Here is a 21493-nt window from a genome sequence, read left to right as displayed (position 1 = left end):
GTTTGCAGGATGGAGGTTTTGTGTGGTATGAAGTTAACTGCCACAGTTTTTTCAGAATTTAGGATGAGCCTATTGGTCTTGAACCAGTGTGTTAAGGTACGCATAACTGATACTGCAGCCTCGTGCAGATTTTCCTCATTCTGTGATTTAATTAGAATATTAGTGGGTCATTCCATATCAATTCAACCAATTTGAGAAAATGTTCCAGCTGATAGTCTCAGATTTGGCTGAAATTTAGTACACCAATGCTACCAAGTGTGGAACACTCATTTACAAAATTTTAAGCTCCCCTGCCAATTAGTTCCACAATTATGGCTTGTGAAAGAAGGTGGCGTAACCCGGAAATAGCAACCCACATCTGGCAATCTAGCAACCCACATCTGGCAATCTATCTTCAGACCCAACTTCAGGTCTTAATTACTTTGGAACTATTTCGCACAGTCCAGTGAAATTTTTACAACCCAGTAACATCCACTTAGAGAACACACACTATGAATCAAAACACCAACAACATATTTCTGAGGGAAACTAAAAAATTCCAAAATGTGATTTAAAAAATGTAATACGTTGAATGGTACATATTGTAGATGCCCTCTATGCCAAATATAATTCACTCAAAAAGGGTATAAATTTTTTTTGTGGTAAGCTTAATGTCTGAAACAAGCTGTCTGCATCATCACTATTACTTGCTAAATCGTGTTAAAAGAAACGTAACCAAATGCGTCTCGGTCACCTTTTATTGTACACAAATGCCTTGCAATGACAAGTTGAAATTTTGCCACATATTATATTATGGTCTACTTATGCAGTATTTGAAATTTGGCTTGGATATCACTTGTTCCTTTTGTGCTACCACACTTAGAAAATCCATGTTTTTCAGGTAATTTTTCAAATTTTTGTATCTTCGTGTGCATGTAACTCTGTTTGTGTGACTGATACAGGCATGATGAGTTCTGTGTGTGTTTAGGCCACATTAAGCTTACCACAAAAAAATTTATACCCTTTTTGAGTGAATTATATTTGGCATAGAGGGCACCTACAATATGTACCTTTTAACATATTACATTTTGTAAATCACATTTTGGAATTTTTTATTTTCCCTCAGAAATATGTTGCTGGTGTTTTGCTTAATGGAGTGTGTTATCTAAATGGATGTTACTGTGCTGTAAAAATTTCACTGGACTGTGTGGAATAGTTCCAAAGTTATTAAGACCTGAAGTTGGGCCTGAAGATAGATTGCCAGATGCGGGTTGCAATTTCCGGGTCATGCCACCTTATTTCACAAGTCATAATTCTGAAACTAATTGGCAGGGGAAACTAATACTTTGTACATGAGTGTTCCACACATGGTAGAATTGTTGTTGTTGTTGTTGTTGTGGTGGTCTTCAATGCAGAGACTGGTTTGATGCAGCTCTCCATGCTACTCTATCCTGTGCAAGCTTCTTCATCTCCCAGTACATACTGCAGCCTACATCCTTCTGAATCTGCTTAGTGTATTTATCTCTTGGTCTCCCTCTACGATTTTTACTCTCCGAGCTGCCCTCCAATACTAAATTGGTGATCCCTCGATGTCTCAGAACATGTCCTACCAACTGATCCCTTCTTCTAGTCAAGTTCTGCCACAAGCTCCTCTTTTCCCCAATTCTATTCAATATCTCCTCATTAGTTATGTGATCTACCCATCTAATCTTCAACATTCTGTAGCACCACATTTCGAAAGCTTCTATTCTCTTTTTGTCCAAACTATTTATCGTCCATGTTTCACTTCCATACGTGGCTACACTCCATACAAACACTTTCAGAAACGACTTCCTGACACTGAAATCTATACTTGATGTTAACAAATTTCTCTTCTTCAGAAACGGTTTCCTTGCCATTGCCAGTCTACATTTGATATCCTCTCTACTTCGACCATCATCAGTTATTTTTCTCCCCAAATAGCAAAACCCCTTTACTACTTTAAGTGTCCCATTTCCTAATCTAATTCCCTCAGCATCACATGACTTAATTTGACTACATTCCCTATCCTTGTTTTGCTTTTGTTGATGTTCATCTTATATCCTCCTTTCAAGACACTGTCCATTCCATTCAATTGCTCTTCCAAGTCGTTTGCTGTCTCTGACAGAATTACAATCTCATCGGCAAACCCCAAAGTTTTTATTTCTTCTCCATGGATTTTAATACCTATTCCGCATTTTTCTCTTGTTTCCTTTACTGCTTGCTCAATATACGGATTGAATAACATCGGGGAGAGGCTACAACCCTGTCTCACTCCCTTCCCAACAACTGCTTCCCTTTCGTGCCCCTCGACTCTTGTAACTGCCATCTGGTTTCTGTACAAATTGTAAATAACCTTTTGCTCCCTGTATTTTACCTCTGCCACCACTAGAATTTGAAAGAGAGTATTCCAGTCAACATTGTCAAAAGCTTTCTCTAAGTCTACAAATGCCTTTCCTTAATCTTTCTTCTAAGATAAGTCGTAAGGTCAGTATTGCCTCACGTGTTCCAACATTTCTACGGAATCCAAACTGATCTTCCCTGAGGTCAGATTCTACCAGTCTTTCCATTCATCTGTAAAGAATTCGTGTAGTATTTTGCAGCTGTGACTTATTAAACTGATAGTTCGGTAATTTTCACATCTGTCAACACCTGCTTTCTTTGGGATTGGAATTATTATATTCTTCTTGAAGTCTGAGGGTATTTCGCCTGTCTCATACTTCTTGCTCACCAGATAGTAAAGTTTTGTCAGGACTGGCTCTCCCAAGGCCGTCAGTAGTTCTAATGGAATGTTGTCTACTCTCGGGGCCTTGTTTCGACTCAGGTCTTACAGTGCTCTGTCAAACTCTTCACTCTGTATCGTATCTCCCATTTCATCTTCATCTACATCCTCTTCTATTTCCATAATATCGTCCTCAAGTACATCGCACTTGTATAGACCGTCTATATACTCCTTCCACCTTTCTGCTTTCCCTTCTTTGCTTTGAACTGGGTTTCCATCTGAGCTCTTGATATTCATACAAGTGGTTCTCTTTTCTCCAAAGGTCTCTTTAATTTTCCTGTAGGCTGTATCTATCTTACCCCTAGTGAGATAAGCCTCTACATCCTTACATTTGTCCTCTAGCCATCCCTGTTTAGCCATTTTGCATTTCCTGTCGATCTCATTTTTGAGACATTTGTATTCCTTTTTGCCTGCTTCATTTACTGCATTTTTATATTTTCTCCTTTCATCAATTAAATTCAATATTTCTTCTGTTACTACTAGCCCTCGTCTTGTTACCTACTTGATCCTCTGCTGCCTTCACTACTTCATCCCTCAGAGCTACCCATTCTTCTTCTACTGTATTTCTTTCCCCTATTCCTGTCAGTTGTTCCCTTATGCTCTCCCTGAAACTCTGTACAACCTCTGGTTCTTTCAGTTTATCCAGCTCCCATCTCCTTAATTTCCCACCTTTTTGCTGTTTCTATAGTTTTAATCTACAGTTCATAACCAATAGATAGTGGTCTGAGTCCACATCTGCCCCTGGAAATGTCTTACAATTTAAAACCTCTTTCCTAAATCTCTGTCTTACCATTATATAATCTATCTGATACCTTCTAGTATCTCCAGGATTTTTCCATGTATACAACCTTCTTTTATGATTCTTGAACCGAGTGTTAGCTATGATTAATTTATGCTCTGTGCAAAATTCTACCAGGCAGCTTCCTCTTTCATTTCTTACCCCCAATCCATATTCACCTACTATGTTTCCTTCTCTCCCTTTTCCTACTCTTGAATTCCAGTCACCCATGACTATTAAATTTTCATCTCCCTTCACTACCTGAATAATTTCTTTTATCTCATCATACATTTCATCAATTTCTTCATCATCCGCTGAGCTAGTTGGCATATAAACTTGTACTACTGTAGTAGGTCTGGGCTTCGTGTCTATCTTGGCCACAATAATGCGTTCCCTATGCTGTTTGTAGTAGCTTACCCGCAGTCCTATTTTTTATTCGTTGTTAAACCTACTCCTGCATTACCCCTATTTGATTTTGTATTTATAACCCTGTATTCACCTGACCAAAAGTCTTGTTCCTCCTGCCACCAAACTTCACTAATTCCCACTATATCTAACTTTAACCTATTCATTTCCCTTTTTAAATTTTCTAACCTACCTGCCCGATTAAGGGATCTGACATTCCACGTTCCGATCTGTAGAACACCAGTTTTCTTTCTCCTGATAACAATGTCCTCTTGAGTAGTCCCTGCCCGGAGATCTGAATGGGGGACTATTTTACCTCCAGAATATTTTACCCAAGAGGACGCCTTCACCATTTAACCATACAGTAAAGTTGTATGCCCTCGGGAAAAATTATGGCTGTAGTTTCCCCTTGCTTTAAGCCGTTTTGGTTAGTGTTACAAGGCCAGATCAGTCAATCATCCAGACTGTTGCCCCTGCAAGTACTGAAAAGGCTGTTGCCCCTCTTGAGGAACCACAGGTTTGTCTGGCCTCTCAACAGATATCCCTCTGTTGCGGTTGTACTAACGGTACAGCCATCTGTATCGCTGAGGCATGCGAGCCTCCCCACCAACGGCAAGGTCCTTGGTTCATTGGGGGGGGGGGGGGGGAGATGGTAGAATTAGTGTACTGAATTTCAGTCAAATCTGAGACTATGAGCTGGAGCCTCTGGTTGAGCTGACATGGAATGACCCTAGTGTCATCTGCAAACATTACGGTGGTTCCATCATGTATTTTACTTGCCAAGTCACTTACATACAGCAGAAACAGGACAGGTCCTAGAACTGACCCTTGTGGGACTTCATACTTGATTTTCTGCTCACCACTGTAAAAACTAGAAATTTTTTGTGTTTCACTATCTTTGTGTTTTATTTCTGTAATCTGCTGATGGCTACTGAGGTACGACTGGATCCACTTTTCAGACTGGCCTCTGATTCCATAATTACTTAATTTACACAAGAGAATGCCATGATCAGTTACTTCAAAGGCTTTACTTAGATCCAGAAATGTCCCAGATACATGTTGGTTATCATCCACTGCTTTTAATACTTCATAGGAGGACCTGAAACTATTGCCTGGCCTAAAGACCCTTATGTGTACTCCACAAGTACTCTGCTACCTAAGTAGTTGCTTCCTTTATGTAGCATCCTGACGTACAAGGGAAACCTATAAGTCTCCACATGATGATGCAGGTCTATAAATCTGCAGCCAAGATCATCACAGAGTTAATGAAGCCTTTGGTTGAGACCCTCCACTCGGCTCCAAACCAAAGCACCCTGATCAACTCTGAGAATGATGCTGCAAATTGCAAGCTCTGTTTGCACCCTGCGTGCAAGGCCCGTAGTCTTCACCACCTCCGCCAGCCATCTGTACGGACTGAGGATCGCCTCAGAGCCCATGGACATGGACAGGTGTTGTTGGTGCCGACATGAGCCACAACTTGCGGATAACACCACCCTGAATTGCTCGGTAGCCTGTGGTAAGGCCACCTCCACATCTCTGATGACGCCCGCTGGCAGACGTTGCCTTTTTTTCCAGCCCTGTATGCTGTCTGCTTAAGGGGCGTAACGTGCCTAACATTGGAGCTCCCAATAACTAGTAAACCCCTCTCCCTGCATGCCAGCTCGGACCCTGCTGAAGGAGCAGCCACCTTGTCCACTCGTGGGCGAGGCCAGGCTGCCAGTCTCCACATTGACCCTCCGCCTCAATCAGTGCGAACGCATTACCACCCGCCAGTCACCCTGCTGTGAGGGCAGATCCACTGCATTGAGTGCAGTAGAAAGTGCCTCAGAAGCAGAACTCGTGAGCAAAGCAAGTGACACCTGAGACGTTCCATGTGACACGCCAGATTCTTCATCACCGCTGCATCCCGAGGCAGCAGCGTGAAGGTGATTGATTGTAGCCAGAAACACATTCAGCTGTTTGCGAACTGCGGCCATCTCCTCATGCGTCCACACACAGCGTGCACACATCATAGCCATCCTAACAAGACTAACTGAAGAAGCAAACAATAAAAGCGGACAGCATTCTAGATACGTTACTTGCTACCCTCCTGATGTGTCACGAATGGATGCTGATGTGTGAGCAACTATTGCATTACAGGCTGAATGAATTTACACTTGCAAAAACATGAGAGTAAACCTCTTAAACACAAAACATGCACAAAATTTAATATGTATTGTAAGAGGAAAACACAGAAAATGATAAACACTGTTGTTTACTCATACTCGTATATCAGCTGAGAGCTATAGCCTGACCGACTGGCTTCCTAAATGAACAGACAGTTGCTTTCAAAATAAAACAAATGAGCAACTTCCCTGACAACAGTTTCTCAGAACTCTGCAGGTGGGAACTACTGCTACAAGAAGTACTTGGTTCTCGCCACCCACCTGGCATTAATTTATGTTAATTTCTTCCATCTCGGCATTTCTTCACAGTAGCTACACCTTTCTTCACTCCATTTTAGTTTTCTACAACTTTCATTTTCTGGCCTGTCTATTTTTTGTCACCCGCCTCCCACCTCTATTACATACAATGCACTTAGCTTTTCACTGTTATTAACATATGCACAATGTTTTAGCAGTAATCTCTGTCTTGCATATTACCCTGTATTCAACCTTCAAGCTCTCAGGTTTTAAAATCTCTTCCTGTGCAGTCCCCAACAATCTGTCTTTCCTTCTCATCCCGTCCTATAAGCCTCCCCTGATGTGTTCTGGGTGACTTTTCCGAACTGTACCCCTTTTCCTAAACCTCTCCAGTCCTCTTCTTTCACCTCTCTTCCTTCCCCTTCAGCCCTTCTGCCAGAAGAAGGAGCCACTGACTTTGGAAGCTTTCATATGTAAAACCTTTTTTTATATGTGTGTTCTCCTGCTGCTGCTGCAGCTGCTGCTTGGTGAGTAGATTTTTTATATATCCAATCCAAGACCATGTGATGCACGAGTTGAACATTGTCCCAAAGAAGGACTCTTTGTACTGTTTCACATGTCTGTATCAGTGTTATGTATGCTCCCTCAAGCAGCACTTTATCTTCCCCCACCCCTACCTTTCTATCCCTCCCCCTCCCTGCCCCAGCCTCCTCCTCATCCCAACACCCAGATTGCTTCTTCCATCATGTTCAGTTACTCACAGTCTGACCTTGGCAGCCAGACACAGTGGCCATGTGTATGTGAGTTGTGTTTGCATGAGTGTTTGTGTGTATGATGTCTAAAGCAGAAGGCCTTTTGGCCGAAAGCTTACTTGTTTAGTAGTCTTTTTGTTGTGCCTATTTGCACGACTCAGCATCTCCACTATATGGTGAGTAGCAATCTATCGTTTTCATAACATTGTCTTTATTCCATCCTGGATTTCCCATTTTATGAATGTTCTGTGTATTGTGTGCAAGAGAACACATGAAGCATTGAAATCACCATTTTTCTGTATTTTCCATCAGTCGAGTTTCAAAATGTTCTGGACTGACTGGTTATACATAAAAAATTTCCTCATTAAACTTGAAAAGTCTGAAAAACTTGCTGTCAGTAAGAATGAGTGAGTATGGTGTATCGTTTTCAAGTGAGCTACCTTCATACAGGCCATTTGATGTCATAGTTTAAGGAGACTTTAGATTAAAAATCTGTTGATATTGATTATTACCAACCACTGACCCCTTAGTTTGTTAATTTATTTTATACCAATACAAATATCTATCTGCACAATTATATCAAGACATGCATCCCATAACATTAGCAATCTTGGTACAATTGAGAAAGGTATTGAAGACTTAAATTTTTGTTGGCTGCTTTCTTATGCTTACCTTATTATGCACAGTGCTTCCACATGATGTTGGCGGTGGGAGGAAAGAAGGAAGGAAGGAAGAACAGAATTATTGAGAAGTGCAAAATCAGTTGAATTGGTCTGTCGGTAGTTCAGGTTCTGTTGCTGTTTGGCTATGAAGCATTTATAAACTAAATTAGCTGTACTGTAGAATAAGCAAAATTGTCCTCAACTCAAAGGTTAGTTTGAATGCTGCAGTTCTTTACAAGGTGTGGCCATATTGGTCGTGGTATGTACCAATTAACAAATCATTCCTGGAAGTTATAAGTGGCAAGGAAAAAAATCCTAGAATCACTGGGAATCTGAACCACAGACATTTAGAGCTTTAGTCTGGAATTTATCCCCTGAACAACTCCTGTGTAAAGTACTAATGAATTATTTACCAACCGAGCGAGGTGGCGCAGTGGTTAGACACTGGACTCGCATTCGGGAGGACGACGGTTCAATCCCGCGTCCGGCCATCCTGATTTAGGTTTTCCGTGATTTCCCTAAATCGCTCCAGGCAAATGCTGGGATGGTTCCTTTCAAAGGGCACGGCCGACTTCCTTCCCCATCCTTCCCTAATCCGATGAGACCGATGACCTCGCTGTCTGGTCTCTTTCCCCAAAACCAACCAACCAACCAATTATTTACCAGAGAGAAACTAATCTGTCCCACAGGAACTCTGGTTGCACATAAATGAAAGCTGATTAATAATTGAACAAAAAGTGTAGTTATGCTCTTATTAATTAGTTAGAAGTAATAAATAACAATTCTTTGCATTCACAGAGAGGAGTAGTTCCTCTACTTGCAAACAATTTATTCATAAATAATTTTTTTAAAGTTATGTGATTATTCAAATAATTGCCTAGATAGAAATTTATTCAAATAATGCCCGTCCCTGCATCCACGCAGACTGAGCAGGGTGCCCACAAAGCTGTAAGAGATTGTAACGTCACATGAAATCTATGCTGTCATATGTGGTTGGCCTTCTGTACAAACATAAAGAGACTTGCAATACTGGAAGCTGAGCTAGGATAGAGAGGAAATTTTGATCTATGCGAGATTCATGTAAGATACCAGGGCCACTAGGAAGCCAAACAAAGTGTGCTTCTCTTTAAGCCATGCAATTAATTGATTTGTGCATGACAGTCTACAAAAGAAAGATGAAATGTGATAGTTTTACAGTGTTCCCTTCTGCTTCCTAATCATCATCATCATTATACTTTGGCACTGAGTCTGAAATAATTTCTTCATTTAGCTTGTTTTAAATTAGTTGTTTTATTCAGTAATAACTAATGATAACTGAAGATGAGTGATGGTTTACCATATATTGTCAACTACCTTTTGTTTACAGCAACCACAATTCCAAGGATTATAGTATCCTAGTAGATGATGAAGAAATATTTCATGAACAGAGTGCTACTAGTGAAAATAGAAGTGAAGGTTCACAGGAAGGTATGATCCTTTAATTTTCTTAATGAAATGTAATGCATAGCAATTTTATTGATATAGAATTTATATGGTAACATTGGTGGTTTTTGTTCTACAGTGGACTTGCAAACAGCTGTTCAAAATTTCATAATAAATAATCCAGAAATTCATGAAAAGATTTTAATGTATGAACCAGTATGGTTAAATGACCTCAAAAATGGTCTGAAAGCTAACAAAATTAAATTCAAGTTGAATGACTTAATGGACTACTTGGATGAGCAGGTAAGTAAATATTTAAATTAGTGATTAATTGTATTAAATAGCAAAGATAAAGAAAGTTGTCATTGAGATGAAGATTGGTTTGAAAACCACGGTCTTTATTAGGCATTGCCCTATGGGAGAAGATATTGCCTTGGCTCGCTGTAACTTTTGAACTGACCTACCCTACCAGTTAAAGGGGAACCTATAGTTCAGTGTGGCCTCTCAGCCACAGTGCAATTTGGCATTTTTGACATTAATATAGTTTGTGAGGAAGCTTGAAAAATTGGGATTCTCAAATTTAATGTATTGGAAAAGTCGGTGTAATCTTAGGGAAGTCTTAGAGATTAGGAGGAATTGAACTGTTAGTTGATGGAAATAAATGTTCTGTGTCATTTTCATCTACATCTACATCTACATTTATACTCCGCAAGCCACCCAACGGTGTGTGGCGGAGGGCACTTTACGTGCCACTGTCATTACCTCCCTTTTCTGTTCCAGTTGCGTATGGTTCGCGGGAAGAACGACTGTGTGAAAGCCTCCGTGCGTGCTCAAATCTCTCTAATTTTACATTTGTGATCTCCTCGGGAGGTATAAGTAGGGGGAAGCAATATATTCGATACCTCATCCAGAAACGCACCCTCTCGAAACCTGGCGAGCAAGCTACACCGCGATGCAGAGCACCTCTCTTGCTGAGTCTGCCATTTGAGTTTGCTAAACATCTCCGTAACGCTATCACGGTTACCAAATAACACTGTGACGAAACGCGCCGCTCTTCTTTGGATCTTCTCTATCTCCTCCGACAACCCGATCTGGTACGGATCCCACACTGTTGAGCAATACTCAAGTATAGGTCGAACGAGTGTTTTGTAAGCCACCTCCTTTGTTGATGGACTACATTTTCTAAGGACTCTCCCAATGAATCTCAACCTGGTACCCGCCTTACCAACAATTAACTTCATATGATCATTCCACTTCAAATCGTTCCGCACGCATACTCCCACATATTTTACAGAAGTAACTGCTACCAGTGTTTGTTCCACAATCATATAATCATACAATAAAGGATCCTTCTTTCTATGTATTCGCAATACATTACATTTGTCTATGTTAAGGGTCAGTTGCCACTCCATGCAACAAGTGCCTATCCGCTGCAGATCTTCCTGCATTTCGCTACAATTTTTTAATGCTGCAACTTCTCTGTATACTACAGCATTATCCGCGAAAAGCTGCATAGAACTTCCGACACTATCTACTAGGTCATTTATATATATTGTGAAAAGCAATGTTCCCATAACACTCCCCTGTGGCACGCCAGAGGTTACTTTAACGTCTGTAGACGTCTCTCCATTGATAACAACATGCTGTGTTCTGTTTGCTAAAAACTCTTCAATCCAGCCACACAGCTGGTCTGATATTCCGTAGGCTCTTACTTTGTTTATCAGGCGACAGTGCGGAACTGTATTTTGTTACAAATCTGTCTGAGATTCTGCTTCGTAAACAGTTGATCATAAGTGGTTAATGAAAGGTGAAGAAGTGGATTGAGTTATTGTTGTTATGATTGTTGCTCAGTTGTGGCTATCTCTGGTGAGCTCACTGACCTTGGGAATCGCTGTCAATGGGTTCTCAGTGTCCAGGTTCATTTTTCATTTTGATTGTGAGTGAAAGGGAATGTAACATGCGTGTGAAAACTTCTCATGTAACTATGAATTCCTGGCTAGTAATCACACAAATTATGTGGTAATGGACTTTTGAACATTATTTTAGTTATGTTTCACTGAAAGTGATGAAAAACACATGAAATGTGTGCAATGGAATTGCATCTACTGTAGTTTGATTGCGTTTATTCATTCCTGTATTATTGTTGAGATAATTTCATGGTTTATTCATGTGTGGCTATTTATGGACGGAGTTCATTGTTATTGTGTGTTTTTGTATAACAATATGAAAAATAATTTCTTCATGCATAATTCTTAATACTCCATGTTTAAAGGCTAGTTAACTGGGTGCAGGAGAGCAGTGTGAAGCGTAAAAATTAGGGTGGGAAACCAAGACTCAATTATAGTAAGCACATTCAAATGGATGGAGATTGCAGTAATTATACAAAGAGACTTGCACAGTACAGATTACCTTGAAGAGCTGTGTCAACCCATATTCGAACTGAAGATCACAGCACATCAACAGACTGTAGTATCATATGGAATACTTTCCAACTACTTATTGCCTTTTCATTCGTCTGTTCTGTAACATGGCCCAATCTATTTGTTGAAGATATTATGTTCAACTTGGACTGAGCTTCTTAATTTAAACTTTGGTAGGTACTCACTGTCTTTTGCAGCGCTCATTGGTTTTAGCCGGCTATTCTGTTTGTGAGCTATTAACTTCAGGCTGTTAATTTGCTGATGTTATTTCTTCATGACCGCTTATTTTGAAAAGCTTGGACTTCATTAGTAATATTCTCCAGTTGTCACAGGAGGTCAAGAGTACATTCAAGTATCTAATTTTCAAATAGAGGTCTGTACAAAAAATTCCGGAACTTTCTCCACAAATTTTTTCTATCCTTACCTTTTACTTATTGTGCATGGTCTCCTTCAAAATACTGTCCTCCACAGTTCATGCACTGCTCCCAATGCCATTTCCACTTCAGGAAGCAGTCTTGGTACACCTCTTGCTGGATGGCACGAAGCACTGTCTACAAATTTTCTTTTATCTCGTCTATCTTTGAAAATCTTCGTCCTTTCAACGGGGTTTTCAACTTTGGAAATAAAAAAAAAGTCTGCAGGGGCAAGGTCTGAAGAGTAGGAGGATGAGGCAGCACAGTGATTTCGTTTTTTGTGCTATAGTCACGCACCAAAAGGGATGAATTTGTGGGTGCATTATACTGCTACAAAAGTCATGAATTGTCTCACCACATTTCAGGCTGTTACCTTCTCACATTTTCTCACACGCATCATAACATAGCCTAATAATACTATTGGTTAACAGTTTGTCCCTGTGGAACAAGTTCATGATGAACTAATTGTTCAAAGTCAAAGAAAACTATCAGCATTGCTGTGACATTTGACCTGACCTAGCAAGCTTTTTTTGGTCTTAGAGAACCTTTCCCTACCAATTGTGAAGATTGAACCTTGGTCTCAACATCATAACCATAGACCCACATCTCATCACCAGTGATGATTTTCTTAAGGAACACCTCATTCTCATTTACGTGATCCAAAAGCTCTTTGCAGATTGCGAGGTGAATGTCTTTCTGGCCTTGACTCATGAGCCGTGGGACGAACTTTGTGGCAACATGATGCATTCCAAGATGCTGTGTCAGGATTTCGTGACGCAATCTGACTGAAACGTTACATTCTTCTGCAATCTCTTGGACAGTCAGTATTCTATTGGCACGCACACTTTCATAGAAATTCCTACGAGGAGCATTGTCGGTAGACATTGAAGGACGTCCTGAACAAGGGTCATCTTTAACTTCTGTCCAGCCGTTTCTAAACCATATGAACAATTTGTAACATCGAGTATGGGTTAAGCACTTGTTGTCGTGGGCTTCCTGCATCATTTGGAGTGCCTCTGTAAAGGTCTTCTTGAATTTCACACAAAATTTAATGCAGACACATTGCTACTCTAACTCCACTATCTCGAAATTTGCAAACTGTGTGAGATAATGCTCTACTCAATACAGCACTGAACAATAGCTAACAGACATACAATGATGTATGTGGCAGTTATACATTAAACACAAGTGTGTGCAGGGATGCCAACTGCATTCTGCTCCAACACACCATTGGCACAAAATTATAAATGTTCCAAAATTTTTTGAACAGATCTCGTAAGTACAACACTTCTCATTTTAATGTGATGTGTATTCGTGATCTCAAATCAGTGATTCTTTATAGTACTGTAGCTTTATAGGTCAATGTGAAATGTCACAAAGACAGCTTGAGGTACAATCATTAAATGCTACCATCTATTTGATCGAGAATGACAGTATATCTTGTTTTTACCATTATGTCATCTTCATTCTCAGTACACTGTTTACTCGATGACGCCCTCTGCTTCTCCAAGCTAGTACACTGCTGCATGGAATGATTGCCAGATCAGCAAGTACCACAGTGTTCAGTAAAACTGCCATCATCATCATCATCATCATCATCATCATCATCATCATCATCCCACCTTGAAGATATGCTGCACCCATCCATACCATTTTACACCCACAAACAATAACAATAACTTCCAAAATGTTTAGGATTCTAAATTACTTAACTAATAAAAATACTTTTAACTGTCACAGTCATCATTCGTTGGTTAGGCAGATTTTGGGCAAAAGTGATGTGTTACAACACAATTTGCATGATATAAGTTGTACACAATTATCTTGTATGTTTATCCATATGATGCATTAAATTGCACTAAATGTGAAAGATACTGCTGGATGATTTGGTCTTGTAACTAAGTTATGTGTACAGTTTTCAAGATTTTTAATGCAAATAATGTTATTGTGCATTGGTTATTTGTTTGATAACTATCAGTATTGAGATGAAAGATTGAACTTATTGTGATGAAGCACAGCTGTTCATGTGCAGTCGGCTATAGTTCTGTAGTGAGTCAGGGTTTTGTGACACTAGATATAGAGCATCAGTGACAGAGGAGAGTAAAGGTAATTATTTTGGCAGGAATGGCGGGAGGGAAGCGACACTTGGTGGGTGGTTGGAATGGGTTCTTTCCATGTGAATTCGCTCTTTGCATTATTAACAAATGGCTATGGTATGGTGCAGTGCTCTGTCACAGAATTGAACCAGCGACCCTCAGATTTAGCATATTCTGCCGGAGTTCGTTAACCTCTAGGTTCACAGGTGACCCATTTGGTGAGGCTGCAGTCCCTTTGTCCTCACCAGCCGTCTGGGTAAGTGCCATACGAACTTCTTTCTGGTAACATCTGGAATGGCATGTTCCTTGTTGACCTTTTGGTATGGTACTGACATTTTATTCTGTCTAGCAGCGTAGCGGCTAAGTCCCTGCACCAAAGTATGACGCCCGCTGACTAACCATCGGTCCAAGACATTTCTTCATCTCTTCTTTCTCCCCTCAAAGGACCACCTCATGCCCGTTTGTTGGAGGTATTTATTCGGTGTTTTTGCCAATGTTGCGAAGTTTCTAGGGCGGTGACTGACCCTTCGATTGTTGATCTTTGCTTCTCATGTTGGGCAGAAACATGACCAATGTTGACACATATGCCAGTTTTCCTTGTTTTACCTCTATGCTGGCGTGGTCGGGCAAGGCCCTGTTGTACTCCTCCGAATCACCAGATACATCAAGCACATGAGTTCAGTATAATAACCTTTCCTGGAGCATTGACCGCTGATGTACAAACTGTGCTGGTCATTGTTCTCCTTGGAAGCATTGCCCATCTGCTTGTTCACTGATCTATTGAAATGCTGTCTGCTGCTTCTCACACTCTGTTGGTCATCGGCCTGCTTGTTCGACTGCTGCCATTTCCGAATATTGTGGCTTAACGTGTCAAAGTCTCTAAAATGTTCACTTAACCTATAATAAGTCTTTACATATTTTTCTGTTGGATCTCTGCTTTGAACAACCATAAATAATACATAATTATTGTACATAACCATAAATAACTATAATTATTATTCATAATTATTAAACACAAACATTTCAGATTCTTAACAGTGAAGTTGTTCAACATTTTATAAGTATCAAAAAGTTGAATCTGTACATTGTAATATCAACACATCGATTCTTCTGAACAATGTTGAAATTTTGTGTACTAAGTTCCTATGTTCATTATGGATTATGTAGAGTGAGACTGAACATTACGCTTCATTCAGATACTGCCATTGAAAATGGTCTTGTAGGTACATTATTGAGTTTGAAGATTGTAGAGCTTTTTGTCTCATGCTTTTACAAAGGTCAGATCATTTACATATCCCAGGTGGCTGATGATCTTCATCAAAATTAGTATCAGCAGTAAAGGTTCTTTATAGAACTGATTTTTGATAAGTCATAAAAAGGTGTTTTCCCAGCTCCATACTGACAATGAGTGTCACTCAGGTAGAAACAGCTCTTCTCCCTTTTGTCCGCAGCTTATGGTCTCGCAGTCGCGTTTTCACTTCCTGAGCATGGGGTCCCAGGGTCAGGGATTTTCACCTGCCTCGAGACGACTGGATGTTTGTGTTGTTGCCATCATTTCACATCATTCATGAAAGTGGTGAGATTGGACCGAACAAAGGTTGGGAATTTATACGGACACTGATTATCACGCAGTTGAGTGCCCCACAAACCAATCATCATCATTAGCAGCAGTAGCACCATCATCATCTTCTCTCTTTTGTAATAAGAATTGGGAAATGAAACTTGTAGAAGTTATTGTTATATGCTTTTCTAGTAATTAAAATAATGGAAAATAACACAACTTGTCTCAAATACTTCACATTAGGAAAATGGTAGCGAGGGATAGGAAGGATCATCTTGTGCACTCAGTGTATATTCTTGTAGGCTTCATTCAGTGTGTCGAAGAAACGGTTTTGACAGCTGTTGTAGGAACAGGGTGCAACCAACTGTATTTTATGGCTTAGGTGGAATGAATGGTGCCTGTCATCTGAGCTCTGAGGTCATACTTAGATCATACCAGTGACTGGCAGAGAAGTGAAGCTCAAAATGTGCAAAATTGCCCTCAAAATTGATTGTGGTCTCTTGGCACTGAATTGAGTGGAATACTCTGTGTCCAATCTAGATAATAATATCTGTAGGTGACTCTGAATTATCGATAAAAAAATCCCTTCCCCCTGAAATCGGCACACAGGGCTGGAAATGTCCAAGCTTCTGCCCGTTCCTTTAAGAAGCGGGTGGGAGGGTTGTTAGAACTTTTCTGCCGATGGATTAAGCTGCATGGACTCAGTTTCAGGTTTGTACAACCCAGATGGCCAGGGCAAGGTGTTATAACTTCAAGTTGAACAAGTATTTTTCAAGGAAGATACAATACATGAAAATCACAGATCAAGTAAACAGAGTAAGACGTGTGTACACTTTAACAGTCAATTCTTAACTGAGTCCAAGTCTAGCGGCCACTGGCTGGCTGGCCGCTTAGGTGGCGTTGCTGCTGCATGGCTGTCAGACAGCGCCGCATTTATAGGACGCGTGTAACTGCGCGGTGGCACTTTGAAAGTCGGCGAGTCACAGCACATTTCCCCCTTTGAAGTTTTTGCACAGTTCTTGATGGAGGTGGCCTGGAGATTGCTAATGTCCATAGGTGTTGTTTGACTGGCCGTAAAGTCTCGAGGAGGAAGCTTCCCGTACGGACGGAAGTGTCCCCGATGATAACGGGTCGAGATGACAGGAGATGTGGGGGTCGAATCTGCTTTGGCCCCGTGCACCAATCTGCCCGTTGCGGTAAGTCCGGTTGTTATAACAGGAGACATAGGCGATGTGTCCGTGTCCGTAGGAGAAGGAGGCGAGCAGAGTTGCACCGACAGATGATGGTCATCTGGTTCCTGCATGGGCACGTCTCCTGGTGGTGTCAGTTCTTGTGCTGGCACTGATATGATGGTGAGAGGACTGCATTGTGAGTAATGAGAGATTCCAGTATCCCGAGCGTCAGGTAGATACGAAGGTGGTGTAGCGGCATCCGGAACATGCGTTGCCGGCACACGAGGCCAAAGCTGGTCCGAATGACGCACTGCAACACCCGTGTCCATCTGGATTTCATACAGGCGTTGGCCAGGGTGTTGTAAGATGCGTCCAGGACTCCATTTTGGCTGCCTGCCATATCCCCATACCCATACAAGGTCGTCGGCAGTGAACCGGCCAAGCGAAAGCACCCGCGGCCGTGAGGTGGAAGGCCGCAGAAGATGAAGTAGTGTGCGGGACTGTTGGCCATATAGAGCTCATCTGGACTATGGTCGCCCATGGGGGTGAAACGGTAAGAAGCTAGAAATTGGAGAAGCGCATCATCAGCAGAAGAAGTCAGGAGTTTCCTTATCTGAGTCTTAAATGTGCGGACCAGTCATTCAGCCTCACTGTTTGACTGTGGATGGAATGGAGGGGCCGTGACGTGCATGACGCCGTAACGGGCACAAAAATCCGCAAAATTGGGAGAGGCAAATTGCAGACCATTATCAGTAACAAGAGTAGAGGGAAGGCCTTCCAAAGAGAAAATGCGAGCTAGAGCATTGGTGGTTTGCCGCGGTGGTAGGCGACTTGCAACGGACAATGAAAGGAAAGTTAGAGTAGGTGTCAATAACGAGAAGCCAATAAGCATCTAAAAAAGGTCCCACGAAGTCAGCATGAATACGCTCCCAGGGCTTTTCAGGCGAAGGCCACAGTGACAAAGATGACTTCGGGGTGGCGGCCTGTGATGCACAAGGGCCGCAGTCAGCGACCATGTGTGCGATGTCAGAGTCAATGCCAGGCCAGTACACATGACAGCGTGCCAGAGATTTTGTGCGAGAGACACCCCTGTGCCCTTTGTGAAGGAGGCGCAAGACCGACGCACGCAAAGACGCAGGTTCTACAACACGCGGCGAAACATTGTCGGTGGAAAGGAGGATAACACTATCCCTAGCCGTGAGGTGGTAATACAAAGTGTAGTAGTTTTGCAACGGATCAGAAGTCTTAGCGGATGGACGATCTGGCCAACCCTTCTGAATACAGCGTAAAACCCAGGTAGGGTCAGAACCCGTAGCAGCCGCCAGCCGGTCCCCGGTGATGGGGAACCCGTCCACAACCCACTGCTCGGCAACATCCAGGTGGAAACACAAAAGTGCGTCTCTATCGAATGCCAGATCAGGACCCATGGGAAGGCGAGACAGTGCATTAGCATTTCCATGTTGAGCCGTCGGCCGGAAATGAATCTCATAATTGAAACGAGACAAGTAAAGAGCCCAAAGCTGGAGGCGGTGTGCAGCCTTGTCGGGAAGTGACGTCGATGGATGAAACAAGGAAACAAGCAGTTTGTGATCCATAACAAGATGAAATTTGGATCCATAGAGAAAAACACCAAACTTATGAAGAGCATAAGTAATGGCCAAAGCTGCTTTTTTAACTTGAGAATACTTTTGTTGGGCATCCGTGAGCGTTTTGGAGGCATATGCAACGGGTTGTTCAGAACAGTCAGAAAAACGGGGCGCAAGGACTGCACTGACCCCATATTGAGAAGCATCCGTGGCAAGAACAAGATGTTGGCCAGGTCGATAAGTAGCCAGGCACGGGGCCTGTTTCAGCATAATCTTCAATTTCTGGAAAGCCGCATCGCATGACATGGACCAGTGAAAAGGCACGTTTTTATGCAACAGGCGATGCAACGGCTGAGCCACCGAAGCAGCAGACGGTAAAAACTTGTGATAGTATGCTATTTTCTCCAAGAAGGCCTACAGTTCCTTAACAGATGTTGGGCGAGGAAGGGCATTGATCGCAGCGACAGTTTGCTGAAGTGGACGAATACCATCCCGAGAGAGCTGAAACCCCAAGTATGTGATAGACGCCTGAAAAAATTTTGATTTCTGAAGATTACACGTAATACCAGCAGTCTGTAAGACATGAAAAAGTGTGTGGAGATTCTGAAGATGTTCTTCAGTGGTGGAGCCAGTGACAACGATGCCGTCCTGGTAATTTATACACCCATGGACAGTGAGCAATAATTGTTCCAAGAATTGCTGAAAGAGAGCAGGGGCGCTGGCAACCCCGAATGGCAATCGTTGGTATTGATAGAGGCCAAAAGGCGTGTTAAGGACCAGAAACTGCCGGGAAGCAGCGTCGAGAGGAAGTTGATGATAAGCTTCTGACAGGTCAAGTTTAGAAAATATTGGCCTCCAGCAAGTTTAGTGAACAATTCTTCAGGTCGAGGCATAGGGTAAGTGTCGATAAGGCATTGAGCATTTACAGTGGCTTTGAAATCGCCACAGAGACGAATATCACCATTTGGCTTAGCAACGACGACGACAGGAGAGGACCACTCACTGGAACTGACAGGAAGCAAGACCCCTGAAGCAGTGAGATGATCCAGCTCCCATTTGACCTGATCACGAAGGGCCACAGGAATGGGCCGAGCCCAAAAAAACTTAGGCCGAGCAGTGGGTTTGAGCGTGATATGAGCTTCAAAGTCGTTTGCACGGCGTAACCCAGGAGAAAAAAGGGACGAAAATGTCGTCGACAAGGAATCCAATTGAGCATAAGGAATAGCATCAGAGACGATATTGACAGAGTCATCTATGGAGAACCAAAAAACGCGAAAGGCATCAAAACCAAGAAGATTCTCCGCGTTACTATAGTCGACGACAAATATGGGAACAGTGTGAACGACAGACTTGTAAGATACCTCAGCATCAAATTGTCCCAAGAGAGAAATCTTCTGTTTATTGTAGGTCCGTAATTGCCTAGTGACAGGTGACAGGATTGGAGAACCCAACTGAAGATACGTCTGAGAATTGATGATAGTGGCCACGTTGGCCGGCGTGGACACGCCACACACTTCGTCAACATCGCACAGAGGTTGTATTTCCCCGACGTCGCCCCATTCCTCTATTTGCGCTCCAGCGGCGTGAGAAATTTCAAAAGACTGAGTGATGGATAGGACTTCATCTAGAGTCAGATTTGCGAACTGAAGGGCACGTTGCCTAACTTCTTTGTCGGGTGCTGATCGGATAATAGCATCCCATACCATGGAATCGGTGTAGGATTCTTTGTGAACTTCAGTAACAAATTTACACTTTCTACTGAGGCCATGAAGTTCAGCAGCCAAAGTGCAATAAGATTGATTTGGTTGTTTTTAAAAATGATAAAAGGCAACACGAGAGGCTACCACAAGTGTTTGCTTTTGAAAATAGACTGACAGAAGTGAGCACATTTCAGCAAAGGACAAAGATGCAGGATCTTTCAAAGGAGCCAACTGCAACAACAACCGATACATTAGAGGTGAAATCCGTGAAAGGAACAGAGGCTTACATGTTTGTTCGTCCGCGACATGAAATGCCAAGAAGTGCTGTCGAAGACGTTTTTCATAATCAGACCAGTCTTCCGCCGTCTCGTCGTAAGGAGGAAAAGTAGGTATAGACAACGATGAGAGACGCTCCACATTTGATGCCGCGACGAAATCACGAATCGCATTTGTGAGAAGCGTTTGCTATTCTATGAGACCTTGCAATAGTTGCTCTAAAGTAGCCATGGAAACATGTGGGTCAACGATGGAAAAGAAAAATCACTACCTCGTCACCAATTGTTATAACTTCAATTTGAACAAATATATTTCAAGGAAGACGCACTACATGAAAGTCACAGATCAAGTAAACAGAGTAAGACGTGTGTACACTTTAACAGTCAAATCATAACTGAGTCCAAGCCTAGCAGCCGCTGGCTGGCTGGCCGCTTAGGTGGCGCTGCTGCTGCATGGCTGGCAGACAGCGCCGCATGTAGGGATGTGCGTAACTGCGCGGCGGCACTTTGAAAGATTGGCGAGTCACAACAATCATCATCATATTCTCTCTTTTTTAATAAGACTTGGGAAATGAAACTTGTAGAAGTTATTGTTATCTGCTTTTCTAGTAATTAAAATAATGGAAAATAACACAACTTGTCTCAAATACTTCACATTGGTCATTGTCTCATTAGGAAAATGGTAGCAGGGGATAGGAAGGATCATCTTGTGTACTCAGTGTATATTCTTATAGTCTTCATTCAGCGTGTCGAAGAAACGGTTTTGACAGCTGTTGTAGGAACAGGGTGCAACCAACTGTATTTTATGGCTTAGGTGGAATGAATGGTGCCTGTCATCTGAGCTCTGAGGTCATACTTAGATCATACCAGTGACTGGCAGAGAAGTGAAGCTCAAAATGTGCAAAATTGCCCTCAAAATTGATGTACACAGGCTTGGCATGCTGCAAGAAATGCAGGAGATCTAACAGGGAGTGATGCCTGTGCCCATGCACTAATTCACCCTGACTGACCCGGTTGACAAGGGGTGCCGATATGGGGTGAGGAAGCTGTGGAGTGGCTCCTACTACATG

At 42.1% G+C, this 21493-nt stretch overlaps 1 protein-coding gene across 2 annotated transcripts in view; it reads left to right on the top strand.

The window, feature by feature from the left end:
- LOC126195221 (uncharacterized) overlaps positions 1-21493 on the top strand; it is a 196770-nt gene that overhangs the window by 165843 nt on the left and 9434 nt on the right. For both annotated transcript variants that reach the window (XM_049933743.1, XM_049933742.1), the window contains exons 9-10: positions 9145-9245; positions 9340-9503. In XM_049933743.1, the coding sequence (XP_049789700.1) occupies positions 9145-9245; positions 9340-9503 (265 nt within the window). The remainder of the gene's footprint in view (positions 1-9144; positions 9246-9339; positions 9504-21493) is intronic.

Source organism: Schistocerca nitens, chromosome 7, assembly GCF_023898315.1.
Source record: "Schistocerca nitens isolate TAMUIC-IGC-003100 chromosome 7, iqSchNite1.1, whole genome shotgun sequence".
In the NCBI taxonomy this organism is placed as follows: Eukaryota; Metazoa; Arthropoda; class Insecta; order Orthoptera; family Acrididae; genus Schistocerca; species Schistocerca nitens.
The sequence above is the reverse complement of the archived record's forward strand: the minus strand, read 5'-3'. Positions and strand labels throughout refer to the sequence as shown.